The sequence below is a fragment of the Peromyscus californicus genome, unplaced genomic scaffold, assembly GCF_007827085.1.
Source record: "Peromyscus californicus insignis strain IS unplaced genomic scaffold, ASM782708v3 Scaffold_4__1_contigs__length_199733344, whole genome shotgun sequence".
NCBI classification, from domain to species: Eukaryota; Metazoa; Chordata; class Mammalia; order Rodentia; family Cricetidae; genus Peromyscus; species Peromyscus californicus.
Window position 1 is genome coordinate 17,765,522 of NW_026294562.1, and position 17,154 is coordinate 17,782,675.

The following is a 17,154-nucleotide window of genomic DNA, read 5'->3' on the forward strand; positions in this document are numbered from 1 at the left end:
AAGCCAGGACATGCGCACCAGGTCTCTCTTTGAACCCAGGGCTATTGACTCCTTCCTCCCTTGGCTTTTGTTCAAACATCAACGTTACACAATGTCACACTCTTCTGCCAACAAGGAGGAGAGTGAGTGATCTCTCCTCATGGCTCATGGGTGCTGGTTGGGCACTCAGAGTTTTCCTGGCTCTGGCCAGCTGGATGCTCATGGATTTCTTGGGTATATTGTGTAACGGCCATGAAAGGAGGGTCATTCACCCTTTATTGGCAGGAATGTCTACAAGAAGTCCTTGTAGAGCTCAGTATACAAGGCAGTATCATTGGGACCTTGTATGTTTTACTCATTCCTCAGAATAAGCCTAAATTATAAATTCCATTATTTCCATTTTACATGGGTAATGGAAGCCCCAAGAAGCTGGGCTTGGCATTGAAGTATGTTCCTATCTGATGCTAAGTCTGCTTCCTTCTGTTATTTCACTGCTTTTGTTTTCTAGACAAGGTCTTGCTAAGACTGGCTTTGAACTCATAATCTTCTCAACTCAACCTCCTGGGTAGCTAGTGTTACAGGTGTGTGCCATTGTACCTGGCTCTCCACTGCCTTTTTAAGGGTTTTGTGAAGATTGTGCTTGTAGTCTGATATAATAGTCTGTAAGTTTTTATACCATCAGAAAAAAATGTGAATATTCATTATAGTCTACTTCATATTTAATATAAGTAATATACATATATTACCATACTACTGTATATATCTATCTATATATATATAGTCTTTTTCTTACAGCCCAGTAAATTTTCTTGCCTACTCTAATTTAGAGATTTCCGGTCTTGAAGGCAACCTTCCATCTGATTACTGATGGGCCCCTATTCTTTCTTTGCTTCTGCTAGTCTATCTTGTGCATGCTCTCATGGAAAGCACAGTTGTGTTGGGTTGTGCCTAGCTGTGATGCTAATTAAACTGTGTCATTTTAGAAAGTTACATTGATTGCCTTGAATTTTCTCACTTAATTTTGAAGAAGAGGTCATACAAGATGATGCTAAGAACCTACTGAGACATGCATCCAGATCTTACACGCAATCTCTCCCAACTTTCTCTGTGGGAGTTTTCCTTTCCCTTTTATCCCTTAAAACTTCCTGGGGGTTGTCAGGGTGGCTCATCAGGAAAAGATGCTTGCTGCAAAAACCTGGCAACTGGAGTTCAGTCCCCAGAACTTCATGAAGAGCTCCCACCATGCAGGTGGAAGGAGAGAACTAAGTCCTTAGAGTTGCCCTCTGACTTCCACATGAGTGCTGTAGCACATGTATCACACATATGCCACACACAAACACAATATTAATAATACAAATTTAAAAAAATCCCTCTGTGGTGGTTTGAATGAAAATGGCCCCATAAGCTCATAGGGAGTGGCACTATTAGGCAGTGTAGCCTTGTTGGAGTAGGTGTGACTTTGTTGGAGGAAATGTGTCACTGGGGGTGGGCTTTGAGGTTTCAAATGGTCAAGCCAGGCCCAGTGTCACTCTCTCTTCCTGCTGCTTGCTGATCCAGTTGTAGGACTCTCAGCTACCTCTCCAGCTTCATGTCTTCCTGTATGCCACCATGCTTCCCACCATGATGATAATGAACTAAACCTCTGCACTATAAACCAGCCCCAGTTAAATGTTTTCTTTATAAGAGTTGCCAAGGTCATGGCATCTCTCCACAGCAAAAGAATACTGACTAAGACACACCCAGTCCTTTCTCTTTTACCTTTTCCTATTAGCAGGACATATTCTTCCAAAATCTCTCTTCCTCTGCCTGCTTTTTTTCTTCACACCCTCAGTCAGATTGGGCCCTGAAGCTGCCCCCCTTTCCCTCAATTTATGATGCCTCTGAGAAATATTCCCTATTTAGAAACATCTGATGGAAAGCAATGTTCTGAAGTACCTATGAAGGTATCAATAAGGGCCAGCTTAAGCTGTAGATTGATTGAAGAGACATCATGGGCAAAAGTTGTGGAATATTACTTTAACTATGTAAAGGTGTGTTTCATTTGTTTCACCTTGCCTGCCTAAGGCACCCAATTGGTCTAATAAAAAGCTGAATAACCAATAGCTATGCAGGAAGAGGGGTAGACAGGGCTCGTGGGCAGAGAGAATAAGTAGGAGGAGGAATCTAGGAGAGAGACACACACAGAGTAGGACATACAGAATGAAAGAAAGGTAAAAAGCCCCAAGGCAAAACATAGATGAAGAGGAACAGGCTAAATTAAGTTAAAAAAAAAAAGCTAGCCAGAAACAAGCATACGCTAAGGCCGAGCATTCATAACTAATAAGAAATCTCAGTGTCATGATTTGGGAGCTGGTTGGTGACCCAAAAGAAAGCCTGCTCTAGGTAAAGGCTACCTGGTGCAAGCAGGGTCAGTGTAGATCAGCATGTGCACTGAAGAAGCCATGTGTGGTTGTTATACAAATATCACCATGGAAGAAGGGTTTGGGGGAGAATCTTCTTGGGCTATGGCAGAAGGAGGCTGGAGGTCTGCTGCTCTATTCCTTCAGTTTACATTGAGACTCCAGATCTCTGAATATCTGCAGAATCTCTGTAGGACCCCGTCCTGTAACAACATAGGGGAAAGTGGGTGGTTTATCTGCTCTGAACCTTTATCTCAGTTCTCTGGATACTTGGAGAACAAGGTTTAAAGTGATAAATCCATGGAGTCTGCTCAAAGGGCAAAGGGATTATTAAGAAAGGAAAACTCACAAGATAGAACAGAGGAATTATCGAAGGGTCCTGGAAAAGGTGAGGCATGGTCCCATGCTGTTCTTCCGTCTGAGACTGTTCCATGAGGGAGTGAAGAGAGCAGCCTACAGTGTGTCTCAAGTCTTAAGAGTAGCCCTGAGCCATGCCCCAGGGGCAGGCACTTAGGGCAGTTACCTGCTACATCTCTCAGGATGGTGCTTCAAGGTCATAGACAGAACATCTATCCACTACAAAGGTTGGCTTCTCATTGGGTGCTAAGGGACAATGAACACTAAGCTGGAAAGAAAGTCATTCTGTGTGCCTCTCTTAGTGGTTCTGTGCTCAAGACTCCCCTTCCTTCTAGCTGCATCAAAATCATAAGGTAGAGAGAGTGTGGCCTTTATTGTTTCATAAACCCAGGTTCAAACCTCAGTTCTGCTGTTTACTGTCTTCTTGGGCATAGAATCCAACTTTTCTGACTATTTTCTCCACTATTAATTCAGGACATAAAGTAGAAATAGTAATGCCTGTGCCTGTCAGGCATTCAGAAGAATGTGTTGCCTCTCCCGTGGCCTCGTCCATCCCGCTGCCATTCTCCAGCGAGGGCCTGCTTTCTCCGTTCTGCCTCTTAAAGAGACTGGATTCTCCTGGCTCATTTGCTCCAGATATGGACAAACTCTCTTTCACTTTAGTTAACTGTTATGAAGTTGGGATTTTTCAAAAGGAACTCAATTAAATGAGAGCAAAATCTAAAATGAAGACGTGAGTCAAACCACGTTTGGGAGAGTTTCTGCAGCAGGTGTTCGTAATCATGAGGTGCTAAGTGCTGCTCTCAGATCAGCTTAGCTGGTCCAGCCTCTTGATCATGAGGCTTCAGCTCATTCTCATCCTCATCCCTTTTGTTTCCGCTGGAAACAGCTGTGATCTGATTGCTAGGGCTGTGCCTGTATGAATGTCAGTGTTTCTTCTTCTACCCTGATTTGCTGTGCATTGATTCTCAGCCCTGGCTGCTTCTCTGAATCACTTTAGAGCATCTGTTCAAATGTAGATTCTGGTGACCTGTCTCTTCTCTGGACCTTCTGATTCCTGGCCTCTTGCAGGAATAGTGAACCATGTGGTCTTCAGCTACAGCTCATCATTATCCTAGGAACACCTTCATCAGAGAATTCCATGCGTTCTCATGTGACAACATGACGCCCTCTTGAGTCCGTATGGGCTCGTTCTTCGGGGATTGGTGCCACTTTAGAAAACTGCTCCCTGTCTGCTGGTCGCCGCAGAACCACTTACGTTCTGTCGCTTTCCCGTTCTTCAGACGTGGGCCCAGCCTGGACAAGTGCTCAGCTTCATGCTCTTGCCAAGTTGGCTGTGCTCAAATGCCAAGTGAAGAGTTCTTTCTCTGTCAATTCTTGTTCACCCAGTTCCCTTGATGACTCCTCTCAGGGTGTGGAAATGTTTCATTGTTCTTAGGGATCGAGTGACATTTGATGTGAAATCTTCTCTCATGGCTAGCCACAGTGAGAGTGAGAGACAGGACCCCCCCCAACACACACACACACACACACACACACACACACACACACACACACACACACACCCTCAGGCCTTCCAGTTTTCAAATATTTTCCCGTGGGGCTTTGCATAAGACCTTAACTTTTTTTTCTAGGAGACCCAGGGTTTGAATTTTTCTTTTATGCAAAACTCTGGCACTGTTTTTTTTGTTTGTTGTTTTGTTTTGTTTTGTTTATACGTATCCTCAGAAAGCTAGCAAAGTGCTTCCCACTTGGGGTATTTAGTATTTTGTGCCTCTGTGTCTCAAAGCTGGCCCATGACAATTATGTTCGTTCCAGTGGGCCAGCCACGAGGGAAAGACAGGATGAAGGAAGACCCTAAGGTTGTCTCACTTCCAGTTTGAGATGGGACAACAGTTGTTCTAGGGTGTCTGATTCTAGTTTGTCCAGGGTAGGCTCTGGATGAGATGGTCTCTAAACCTTGACTCACTTAGGTTTGTGAAGATGAATTGATATTGTAGCTTTGCATACAGAAGCTTGTAACTTCTCCAAGCTCACTTTCCTTAACTTGAAATTGGTGTAATGGAGCTTCCCCATAGAACTGCAAAACGTTAAACTAGTGAACTCTTGTAAAGCACTTAAAATACTGTCTATTCTATAACAAGTCATCAGTAAAGGAAGTTGACTTTTTTTTGACTCAGGGTTTTATGTAGCCCAGGCTGGCCTTGAACTTGCTTATGTAAGATGAGGATGATCTTGAATTCCTGATCCTCCTGCCTGTAATTCCCAAATATACACCTGGCCAGGTTGTATTCTTTTACTATTTGAGCTGTCTATGCAGACACCATGACAACTACTTCAAATAGAGTACATCACTTGGTCCTCACAGCTCACAATGTGAACTTAAAAACAGGCTGGGCATGGTGGCGCACACCTTTGACCCCAGCACTCGGGAGGCAGAGGCAGGTGGATCTCTGTGAGTTCTAGGCCAGCCTGGTCTACACAGTGAGTTCCAGAACAGCCAGGGCTACACAGAGAAACCCTGTCTCAAACCACCAAACCAACCAAACAACAACAACAACAACAACAAAATAAACAGAATACTCCCCTATTACCCAGGCAGTAGCTTTCTGGATTCTAGTTTAACATAGACTACATTTTTTCTAAAGAAAGGGCAAGTCCAGGCAAAGGAGACTTCCCTTCTGGGTCTGGAGAACAAGGTAAATAGACAAGCAGATAGAGACTTGGGCTGGGAAGCCTGCATGATAGTAGATACTGGCAAAGATGCCTGCCCTCTGTATACTGTCATGTAACTAAGTTCTTTTCCTTTGTAGGTTTCACAAGCTAATCTGGGGAAGCTTTGGCAATGGGCTTCTGGAAAACTCTGGGGTTATTGCTGGTGGTGGAGACAATGGCATGCTTACTTTGTACAATGTGACCCACATCCTTTCTTCAGGAAAGGAGCCCTTGATTGCCCAGAGACAGAAACACACAGGGGCCGTCAGGGCCCTGGACTTTAATCCTTTCCAGGTACTGTGTCTCAGTTGATCTGATGGAGGCATGGCATGGCATTCTGAATGGGAGTGTTCTCTTGTGGCCTCCAGGCTGTAGCTCTGAACCCTTTCAGGCTGCGATAGGGGAGGCTCTGGGTTTCCCAAATGTGGCTCTCCTCCTTCTCTCTTTCTGAGATGGGAGGGGGTCTTTAGAAATATCTTTAATATTTATATTTATATTCACACAGGGCAATCTCCTGGCTTCAGGAGCCAGTGATTCTGAAATCTTCATTTGGGATTTGAACAACCTGAGTGTTCCAATGACCCCTGGATCCAAGTCACAGGTGAGGAGGCTCCCTCCAGCCTGGGGCTGCCATTTAGTGTGTGCAGCTGGTTTTCCCAGGTAAAGTTTTGAATTCTGGAGCTGGCAGAGTACCAGAGATTTCAGGCTTTACCACTGGAGGGCAATAAAACTCCACAGACTGACACTCTACTAGCCACCCAAGAGTCAGGAGAGAGGGGATGCCTAGTATTTGGTTCATGGTGGTTATTAGCTGTTCAAAGAATTTCTGGAAGGAAGTGAAGGGCAGAGGGATCAAAAGACACCAAGAAAGGCAAGGCATGATATTTATCACAGTTGAGGGGACAGGGCTGGGTAGGTCCTGTGCTCAGTAGGGAAGGAGCCAGAGTGGATACATCACCATCCTTTTTGTGGGGGGAAGAGCGGCCTCATCTCTGTGTGGCTCTTGGGTCTGGTGTACCTCTGGGTAGGGCTCTCTGTCAGTCTGTAGCTTGGCTTATCTTTTTACTTTTCTCTGTCTTGTGCTTTATTATGAAGTAATTGTGAGTTGGCTAGCACTCAGTACCCCAAAAGTTACTCTAGTTCTCTCTCTGCTTCCCTTTTCTGGGGCTCTTCTTATCTGTTTCCTCTCTCAGATTTCTCCCCCTCTCCTTCTCTGTCCCAGAGAGGGGGGTTATTTTTCAATCTTGACTCTATACTTTTAAGAGAACTCAGTTGTAGTGCTAAACCCAGGTATACCAGCTGTTACCTCCCACTTCCATACCAATATCTTTTTTTAAAAATAAATTTATTTATTTTACATCCCATCCGCAGTTTCCCCTCCCTCCTCACCTCCTCGTACCTCCCCCTGCCCCACTCTCTCTTCCTATCTCTCCCCACCCGCCACCAATTCACTTCTCCTCCGTTTCTGTTTAGGAAAGGGCAGGTCTCCCATGAGTATCAATAAAACATGGCATGTCAAGTTGCAGTGAGACTAAGCACCTCCCCATGTAGTAAGGCTGGGCAAGGGGACCCAGCACGTAGAAGATTGCAAATAGATCCTTATCTATCACCTACCCAAAACGCAAGTTCAAGTCATCAAATCCAGATACACTGAACCTGATAGAAGAGAAAGTGGGAAATAATCTCAAACACATTAGCACAGGAGACCACTTCCTGAACAGAACGCCAATAGCACAGGCACTAAGATCGACAATTAATAAATGGGACCTCCTGAAACTGAAAAGTTTCTGTAAGACAAAGAAAGGATGGTATCACTAGAACAGGATGGCAGCCTACAGAATGGGGAAAGAGTACTGCACCAATATCTTAAAGCATCTTTCTGGGAAAATGTACCTCAGCGCTGAGCCTGTCTTAGTGGGAGGAACCTCTTGCCCCCTTTGGGCTTGGTGTGGGCTGTTGAGAGGAGTAGAATGGCAGACGTCACTTAATCAGGTTATGACAGTTGTCGTTTTTACTGTCTTACTCCAGACACCCCCAGAAGACATCAGAGCACTGTCTTGGAACCGCCAAGTCCAGCACATCCTGTCTTCTGCTCACCCCAGTGGCAAGGCAGTTGTGTGGGATCTCAGGAAGAATGAGCCCATCATCAAAGTCAGTGACCACAGCAGCAGGGTGAGTAGTAGGCCAGAACACAGGCCTGAACTCCGGCTTCTCCGTGTCAGACAGTTGGAGCTGCTCTCGCCCAAGTCAGGGACCCATTCTCAAGTGTTGGGAGTGAGGATTCAGCCCCATGGCAGAGATCCTATTAGAGTGAATGCTTGGGAAGCTAACCAGCTGATCTAGATTCTTATAGTGTGCCTTGCTTGCTCATAGTCATTATTATCCCCTGATGGCTGGGTTGTTCCCAGCCAGATAGAAGAGGCCAAAGGTAGCCTCGGAGTAGTCTGATTCCAACTGAGCAGAAGGGGTGCATAGTCTGAGAAGTCAGGTTCTACCACCCATCAGGATCTCCTTTGTCCACAGATGAGCTGCTCAGGCCTGGCTTGGCACCCAGACATAGCCACCCAGTTAGTGTTGTGCTCAGAAGATGACCGGCTTCCGGTGATCCAGCTGTGGGACCTGCGCTTTGCTTCCTCACCCCTGATGGTGTTGGAGAACCACAGCAGGTAGCATCTCAAACCCATCCACACATTCGGCCTCATTTTAGCTGCTAATATCTTCCATGTCTTCCAAGCCTTTGCAGAGAGCGCAGCCAATACTAGCTTTCTCTCTAAGAGGAATTCTTTTGGAGCCTGGACCTATGGAGAAGAGCCCGGAATCCCATATTCTTCCAGGGATGGGGTCATGAGAAATATTAGAGCAAATTAACCCTTGTTTAGTTAGTTTCTATCACTAACTACCTGAAGTAATTAACTTGTAAAGAAAAAGCTTTATTCTCTGTTCATGATTGACTAGTATCCTTACTTTGGGAACTGTGATGTGGTAGCAAATTTTATCAGGAGTGTATAGGGAGCAAAGGCATTCATCTCATGGCCAGGGAGCAAAAGAGATCTAGGAAGAGAGCATCTTCTTCAGAGCCTTCACTGCTCTATCTGTCCTGTCATTGGGAGGCCTCTCTACCTCCCAAGAGCCCCTCTCTGAGGACCAGACTTTAACACATGGACTTTTGGGAGATGCTTGACATCTGAAGTCCTGGGATTGAAGGCATCTGCTACCTTCTAAGCTATAAACTATGTAGTGGTTCATACCTCTAATCCTAGCACTCAGGAGGATTGCTGGGCATTGAAGGCCAGCCTGGGCTACATAATGAGGAGGAGGCAAAGCCTGAGCACAGATGAGATCCTGTCTCATAAAACAAACAAAACCCAAAGTATAGCAATCTCCTTGGGAGAGTCTCCTAGGTCCTGCTCTGAGAACAGTGTTCTTTTCTCTGAGTGGGGAGCCTCATGCAAGACATCTTAATAAGCAGCTTGACTCCTATCTGTTCAGGAAGACCTGCCTCTGAAACTGTAGTTCTTGGGCCCACAGCAGAGGACACAATGTGTTCTAACAAGGGGCCGTGTGGTGCCTTTATCCCTCCTTTAGCGCTCTCTCTCTCTCTCTCTCTCTCTCTCTCTCTCTCTCTCTCTCTCTCTGTGTGTGTGTGTGTGTGTGTGTGTATGTGCTCATGCTCTCTCAGGCATATATGCATGTATACATGTAGTGTGCACATGTGTGTACAGACCAGTGGTCAACCTCAGGTGTTCCTTAGTAGATATCTACCTGTTTTTTTTTTTGAGACAGGGTCTCTCACCGAGTCTTAAGCTCTCTAATTTGGCAAGGTCAGTTGGCAGTGAACCCCAGGAATCCTCGTGATTCTGACTGCCCAGTGCTGGGATTACATGCACTACCTTGCCGGGCTTGGTTCCATGGACACCAGGGATCAATCTCAAGTCCTCACACCTTCATCTGACAGATACTCACTTTTCACAGCATTGTTTTCTTCTTTGAAAACCGAAGTTAGATCATCTGTTTTGAAGAGCTGAGTCTTATCTAAGCTGTTTGAGGCACCTACTCAGAGCTGGCATTCAACGAACATTGGTTCTCATTTTTAGGGGGATCTTGTCAATGTCATGGAGCCAGGCTGATGCTGAACTACTGCTTAGCAGTGCCAAAGACAACCAGATCTTTTGTTGGAACCTGGCAAGCAGTGAGGTAGGCTGGTCCTTCTGCGGGCACTGTGATGGAGGTGTGATAGCAGGGGGATCCCAGCTATGTGTTCTGAGTGGCCTAAGTCAGCCTTTCCTGAACTGTTCCTAATGGTTCTGCTCTCGCGGCAGGTGGTATACAAGCTGCCCACACAGAACAGCTGGTGCTTCGATGTTCAGTGGTGCCCTCAGAACCCGCCTGTGTTCTCTGCTGTCTCCTCCGATGGCTGGATCAGTTTGTACTCTGTGATGGGTAGGAGCTGGGAGGTCCAGCACGCGAGGCAGGCCGACAAGGTTTGAAGGGCTTGGTAGAGAGTTCTGGAGGGAGGAGGTGTCTGTGTTTTAGGGAAGAAAGGACACATAGCTCGCGAAGAAATGGGAGCTATTGAGGAGAGGGAGACCAGGCTGTGGGTTTTAGAGGAATATATCTTGCATTAGTACCCGACTTCCTGGGAGGAAGTCAGTTTCTGCCCAATATGAAGGAAACCATCATCTTAACTCTTGTTATTCACTCTGAAGCTCTATTTTGGGTTTGTTATCTCATAGTATGAGCTGACATATCTCCCTCTCTGCTGTATATCTACTTTGTGTTACACTCCAGTGTAGACTTTAAATATAGCTTTCCAAGAGGCCCACACATCTGAGTCTCCCATTCACTCTCACTCTCATCCCCATATCCTAGACTGTGGGAGTCTCTGCTTCTAGATCAAACTGGGCATCACAAGGATTCATCCCCCAATTGAGATTGTAGGTAGAGTTCCTCGCTAAGTTCCTCTCAACGTTGGTGACACAGGCGTCCCTTCCCTCTAGATTTCCTCTTCTTTCAGCGAAGGGCAGCCTCTCCCACTGCTGCAGGTGCCTGAGCAGGCGGCCCCAGCGTCATTAATCCCGCCCTTGAAGAAGGCCCCCAGGTGGATGAGAAGGCCAGCAGGCGTTTCCTTTGCTGTAAGTGCTGGTCCTGTGTCGTGCTTGTGTGCACTGCCTCTCGGGTGACCAGCAAGGAGCCAAGTCGGTGTCTGTGTCACTCCGCCCCTCACGCAGATGGTTAGTCTCGCTTCTCCCTTAACCGCCAACACTCTGCAACCTGACTGACCTGCCAATCCTGTCTAAAAGACATCTACTGCTTTAGACCTCCTGCTTATGACAAACAGCCTGAGACGGTCCCTGAGATTTCTGTAACTCTTACATGTCTGGACTGCTGGCAAGGAACACAAGGAAGGAAAGAAAAAAAACAAGTCGATTTTACCCTGTCGTTCATCTACTCAAAAGTTTTGAGCTTCCGCTGCCTTGCAGGCTTAAGGCTGTCCATCCATGGGGCTCCATTTACCTTCCCCGTCTCTTCTTCTATCTCATTCTTAGGAGTCCCTTGTATTTCAGTTATCTTCTCTCCTATGCCCACTGAATCCCACAGTGGACTTTGAAGACTTCCTAATACCACTTTCTCCACGATACCTGTTCTTAATCTTAGTTAACAGCCTCCATTCTATAGAGATTTGTACTCCTGTAATTCTATAAATATAATATAATGTGATATAATATAATATAACATATATATATTTGGAGACTCTGCTAAGTAATAGATTCTGTAAGGCTAGGAAGTGCCTTGTTGATTTTCATATCCCCAGAGCAGAACCTTTTAAACTCTAATGTGAGTAAAGGTCACTTGCAGATCTTACTAAAACTCAGGTTCTGGTTTAAGGGATCTGATATAGGGCTCAAGATTTCCAATTTTCCAGCAAGTCTCCAGATGGTATCTTTGCTTCAAGTTTGAGGGACCAGCAGTTTGAGTAACGAGAAGGCTCTGAAGCACCCAACACGCTGCTTTAGGTAATGGATTTGATCCAAAGAAAAGGGAAAGATGTGTAAGAGGAGATTGCTGTGTTTAGAGGCAGCAGTTTTACGATGAAGGTATGACTTAGGAATGTCTTTATAAAAGAAGAAGAGTGGGCACTGGGGATGGAGCTCACTGGAGAGCGCTTGCTTAGCATGCCCATGGTCTTGGGTTTAAATGATTCATACCACCGCCATCAACAACAAAAATGGCAGGGGCAGTCAGGTGAAGAGTTCTCGTCATAGCTCTGTTCCTAATTAGTTAGATGACTCCGAAGAGTCATTTAACCCCTGGGGCTTCAGTAACTTATTTGTAAGACAGAAGTAGCAGTGCCTGCCCAGCGTTCTGTAACATTGTCCAATACTATGCAAATTATAATAATTTAAATAGTTTTGTTGAACACTAAGTTGTGCTCTAAAGTTTGTTCTGTAAGTGATGTAATTATGACTGGAAAATTCACTAAGCAAGTGGGATTTAGGAAGGGAAATAATGACTAGTTAGGAGTGGAGCAGTGTGTCAATCTTGGTAAAACACTGGAATAACCTGAGGGTTTCAAAGTGGCTGATGCTACTCTCACCTAACTCCTGGTATCCTTGTCTGGGGTGTGGCCTGGTGACTGGAGAGCTTTCCAGGAGTTTCACTGTGTGGCCAAGATTGAGAATGGTTGGAGGAAGGGTCTCTAAACCTCTGGTTTAGATTGGTACTCAGATTCGGCTGGCTGGAGGCCTCAGGTGGGGTGGTGTTGTAGGTAATGACCCAGAAGTGGGCAATGTGGAGCAGTCACATAAATGATCGAGAAGAAAGATGCTGGGTAGACATGTTTGGCCCTGACTTTTTGGGAGTTTTGTGCATGCCAGAGGAGTGTAAGTGTTCTCCTATGGTCTGTCAAACCATCATACAGTGTGGGTAGCAGCAGGGGTATGTGAGCAATAGGGCAGGCTCTAAGCCCTGGATTGGAAGAGTGGAAAAAGACAAAGGCTAGCAAGCACTTCTAGGATTGGAGGTGGGCTCGCAAAGGGTGTGGGAAGGAGAGTATCTGCATCGGAGACATTGAACAAGACACTGAACAGGAAGCTTGGCTGTGGTGGTGTGTATAGCCTGGGAGTACCACTGTGTTTGCACTAGGTGCCTGGGAAGTGGTGGTACTAGGAGTGGGAAGTGGGAGAGAATTCCATGTGGTGACATTCGAAGCTTGTGATAGTAAGATTGCTATTCTAATGAGGGCCCATTTGCCATTCAATTCCTGATCCTGTTCCATCCTAGCAACTTTCTGTTTGTTTCCTGTCTGTCTTGGTCACTGTTCTATTGCTGTGAACAGACACCATGACCAGGCCAACTCTTATAAAAGAAAGCATTTAATTGAGGGCTTGCTTACAGTTTCAGAGGTTTAGTTCATTATCATTAAGGTGGGGGAGCATGGTGGGATGCAGGCAGACATGGTAGCTGAGAGATCTACATCCAGATCTGTAGGCGGCAAGAAGAGAGAAAGCCACTGGGCCTGGCTTAGACCCTTGAAACCTCAAAGCCCACCCTCAGTGACACACTTCCTCCAACAAGGCCACATCTACTCCAACAAGGCCACACCTTCCAATCCTTCCCAAGTAGTGCCACTCCCTGATGACCAAGCATTCAAATATATGAGTTACTGGGGGATATTCTCATTCAAACCACCACATTATCCAAGGCTTGTCCAACAGATAGCCTTCTCTGAAATCTTAACTTGGTGTTAGCTATCGGCTTGAAAGTATAATCTTTTCCTTTTTTTTACATTTTCTCACCAGTTTGGGGGAAAGCTGGTTACCTTTGGCCTTCCCAGCATCCCTGTCCAACAGATGCCACAGCCTTGCCCCCGCCCTGTCTACCTCAGTCAAGTGGTCACAGAATCAGACGTTCTGGCACGGTCAGCTGTGCTGCAAGAGGCCTTGGGATCCGGACATCTCCTGAATTATTGTCAGAGCAAGATTCAGCAAGCTTCACTGCCATCTGAAAAGATGCTCTGGCAGTTCCTGGAGGTAGGAGCCTTGAAGGCTGGCTGCTCTTCCCTAAAGATCCAGACCTCAGCCCTTGGCAACTCCACGAGATGTAGCGAGCACACTGTGACCCATTCAAGAGGCACATCCCTGACTCGGTGTTTTTATGTTCTCTGGACACAGGGTCTTTATCCTTTACCTTCACCCTTTCTAGAGGCTCAAAGGCCACTTGAAAAGATGGCACAGGGCGGGGGTTACTGCTATTGTTGGTGTCCTGGGTATTTTACCAGTTAAGGCAAATGCTTTCATAGTATCATGCCAAAGGAAAGATTCATTGGAGGGATTCATGAACATAAGGAGTTTTGGGGTTTGTTTGATGTAACTCAGGGCAGGTCCCTGTTGGGCCACTCCATGTCAGCACCAGGGATGTAGTCCTAGTCTTCACTCATTCAAGTTCTAACATGGAGGAGTGTGTGCTTGTCGGCAGACAGAGAACTAGCTTGTGGCAGAGTACCTGCCTAGCATGCATGAGGCCTGGAACTACAGCTCTCTCTCTCTCTCTCTCTCTCTCTCTCTCTCTCTCTCTCTCTCTCTCTCTCTCACACACACACACACACACACACACACACACACATTCACATGTAAACACATACAAAAGCACATGTGCATACACTCACACACATGTGCACACACACAAAATAAATAAATAAATGTAAACTGGGATACTCAAAGCTGTCCATCATGATGGTTTCTGAAGATAGGTGTGGAGGGCCATTTCCAAGGAAAAGCATGGGAGGAGAAGGAAGGCCGGAGATTGTCAGAAAGATTATAGTCAGAATTCATTGTTCAGTGTGGAAGAACAGAGGCCCTTGGTGTCTGGATTGTGAGTGGGAAGCTGACTTTGTGCATTGTCTCTGTGCATCGTCCAACAGTGCCTTCTCAGGGCCACTGTGGGTTCCACTTGGCATCAGTCTCCTCAGAGGGTTTGGAGACCAGGAGCACAGCTTATCACAGGGTAGTGTCAGTGGCACTGTCCTGTGGTAAAGTCTTTCCAGTACTTCATGCATCAATTCAGAGTTCTCCTTAGCTCCCCGCACAGCTCAGACACAAGGAGATGACCCAGGTGGACACAGGCAGATGTATAAGGTATCCTGACTTAGAACTGCTCAGGCAGAAAGAAAGGCCAACAGCCAGTTTCAGAGTCTGCAGAGGGATATGTCCATTAACCAGAGTCCATGAAGCTAAAATAAAACAACAACAAACAAATAAAAAAAACCCAAAAAACCCTGACATGGTATCCATGTCAACAGATACATGGTTTGCATAGTTCAGGCCACATGCACTAACCAATCAGTTACAACAGAAGTGCCTCCAAACAGCCGATGCTTTACTCTCATCCGGTTGCCAGGGTAACTGAGTTAGGAAGTCAACAGAAGGGACAGTTCTCATGCAGAAGTGGCAAAGGGTTGTGGTAATACTGTCCACAGCCCAGCAAAAACCAGATCTGAGGAAAAAAGATAAGAGGGAGCACCATTGTTGTGAGGGTACCTTTGATGGCATGTGGAACTGTATTTGAGGGTACACTAATATGGATGTCTATCATGGTATAGGAGAAGGGTCATTCACATTCGTGTAACGGAAATGTTTCTGTGTTTTCCGGTTCCTTAGGTGACCTTAGAGCATGACTCTAGGCTGCAATTCCTCAGGCTGTTAGGGTTCAGCAAAGATGAGCTCCAGAAGAAGGTAAGCTTTTCACGTCTGAAACACACTTGCCATAGAGAGCAAATAGTCCTGCTGGAGGAAACTGCCCCAGGTCACCTGGCCATAATTTACCACAGATGTGTATTTTATCCCCTGGAATTAGGACTTCTCCAGAAAAGTGGGTGAAGGATCTTGGAGAGTATAGGTGTGGTGCATGGGAGGGGGGGACGTAAGACTTGGGGGAGCCTGCACTGGAAGAGTGGTATTCATAAGGCTCTCCCCACAGGTGGACACATGCTTGAAGAATGACTTGAAGCTAGGGGGAAGCCCTGGGCTTGAGGCAGTTGACCTCAAAAGTGAGAGACCACACCCCTTTTGCCACCAGGTATGGTAGGAGGCCAGTCCACCTGACTTGAGTTATTGCACAGGAGACCTGCCGTTTAGGGAACGTTCTCCCCGCTGGCCCCTTCACCTGTCCTCGGTAGACTTCTGAAAGAGTCACTGCTCTCTTGGAGCCAGAGTGGGACACGGAGTCCACGGGGCACTTCCCAAAGCCACCTGCACATTCTTTCATTTTGTGAGCTCGGGCCCAAACAGTAGAGCTTTGTTTGAGAGCATGTGCTCTCTTTTCTGGTTTTGGTTCCTACACAGTCACATCTGTCCTTCTGTGGACAGGCCTCCAGACACACCACCGAGGAAGCCTCTGCATCCTCGGCCTTCTTTGATGAGCTGATTCCTCAGAACATGACTCCATGGGAGATCCCCACCACAGAAGGTACCTGGCCCCAGGGAAGCAGGTGACCCAGAGTTTTTGGTTTTAAGAGTCCCTATTATCTCATGCCCCCCACCTAAAATCTCAACTTTGGGTGGGCCTTTTAGTGCTTTCTCTAGTCAGAGTCTAAAATGGGTGCTGCCTTTAGATGACCTCTACTACAGTCCTTTTTCTATCCCTTAGTCTTCTTGTTAAAAGGACTGTGACCTTGCCCATGCTGAGCAAGCATACATCATGCCTGAGATCCTGCACACAAGGCCCTCTCTCTTTGAGTACTATTTTAGAAAGTTACAGTTGGACCACCGCACCCCGGGACACTACATTTTGTTGCCCAGAAATGAAACGTGGGAGTTTTGTGGAACCAGGCAGGCTGAATTAGAGACAGAGTTTGCAGACAGACCTCCAAGCACACCCTGGAGGAAGCCTTCACATCCTCAGCCTTCTTTGAAAAGTTGGAACCAAAGAGGGGGAAGGTGATGTGTGTCTTAGGGACAAGAAGTGAACGTATGAGGGCTGGCTGATGGGGTGGGGGTGCCCCTGTGTGCAGACACTGATGGACTCCTGAGCCAGGCCCTGCTGCTTGGGGAGCTGCGGCCTGCTGTGGAGCTGTGTATGAAGGAAGAGCGCTTTGCTGATGCCATCATCCTGGCTCAGGCTGGGGGTGCAGAGCTGCTGAAGTGGACACAAGAACATTACTTGGCCAAGAGGAGAACCAAAATCTCTTCGGTACTGCCCATCACACAGGAGAAGAAGGGAGGGGGGGTTTCCTGGGTCTGGACAAGTGGAGGCCCACGCCTTGGGACTGGTGTTCAGAACCCACCTGTGTCCCTACTCTAAGGACCTCTACTTCATGGCTAGCCCTGTTGAGTGTTCTGCCATGAGAGGCTTTATTGGAACCTCCCTGTGTGTGACACCGACTGACTGTGCTGGATGGAAGGCTGAGGGTCTCTTTCCCTTTCTGCCCAGTACAGCTTCTAGCCTGTGTTATAAAGAAGAATTGGAAAGACCTAGTATGTGCCTGTAGCCTGAAGAACTGGAGAGAGGCACTGGCTTTGCTGCTGACGTATTCAGGGCCAGAGAAGTTCCCTGAGCTCTGTGGTAGGTGTGACTCCAGCACAAAGAGTCAGCCTGGACTCTGGGAGGCAGGGCTCAGCCAGGAGGCAGGGACTGTAGGGGCTCGTTTCCTGGAGGCGTCACACATGTTCTCTTATTCCTCTGTGTGACATCTTGTGGCAAGTTCTTT

At 46.7% G+C, this 17,154-nt stretch overlaps 1 protein-coding gene across 5 annotated transcripts in view; it reads left to right on the plus strand.

Annotated features, from left to right (window-relative positions):
• Sec31b (SEC31 homolog B, COPII coat complex component) overlaps positions 1 to 17,154 on the plus strand; it is a 30,964-nt gene that overhangs the window by 3,720 nt on the left and 10,090 nt on the right. For 2 of the 5 annotated variants that reach the window (XM_052712668.1, XM_052712669.1), the window contains 13 exons: positions 5,549 to 5,744; positions 5,956 to 6,051; positions 7,479 to 7,622; positions 7,974 to 8,116; positions 9,545 to 9,644; positions 9,770 to 9,931; positions 10,448 to 10,582; positions 13,250 to 13,480; positions 15,107 to 15,181; positions 15,426 to 15,524; positions 15,791 to 15,914; positions 16,459 to 16,637; positions 16,883 to 17,009. In XM_052712668.1, coding sequence (XP_052568628.1) covers positions 5,549 to 5,744; positions 5,956 to 6,051; positions 7,479 to 7,622; positions 7,974 to 8,116; positions 9,545 to 9,644; positions 9,770 to 9,931; positions 10,448 to 10,582; positions 13,250 to 13,480; positions 15,107 to 15,181; positions 15,426 to 15,524; positions 15,791 to 15,914; positions 16,459 to 16,637; positions 16,883 to 17,009 — 1,811 coding nt within the window. The remainder of the gene's footprint in view (positions 1 to 5,548; positions 5,745 to 5,955; positions 6,052 to 7,478; positions 7,623 to 7,973; positions 8,117 to 9,544; positions 9,645 to 9,769; positions 9,932 to 10,447; positions 10,583 to 13,249; positions 13,481 to 15,106; positions 15,182 to 15,425; positions 15,525 to 15,790; positions 15,915 to 16,458; positions 16,638 to 16,882; positions 17,010 to 17,154) is intronic. The other 3 variants (XM_052712670.1, XM_052712671.1, XM_052712672.1) reach the window with 3 other exon arrangements.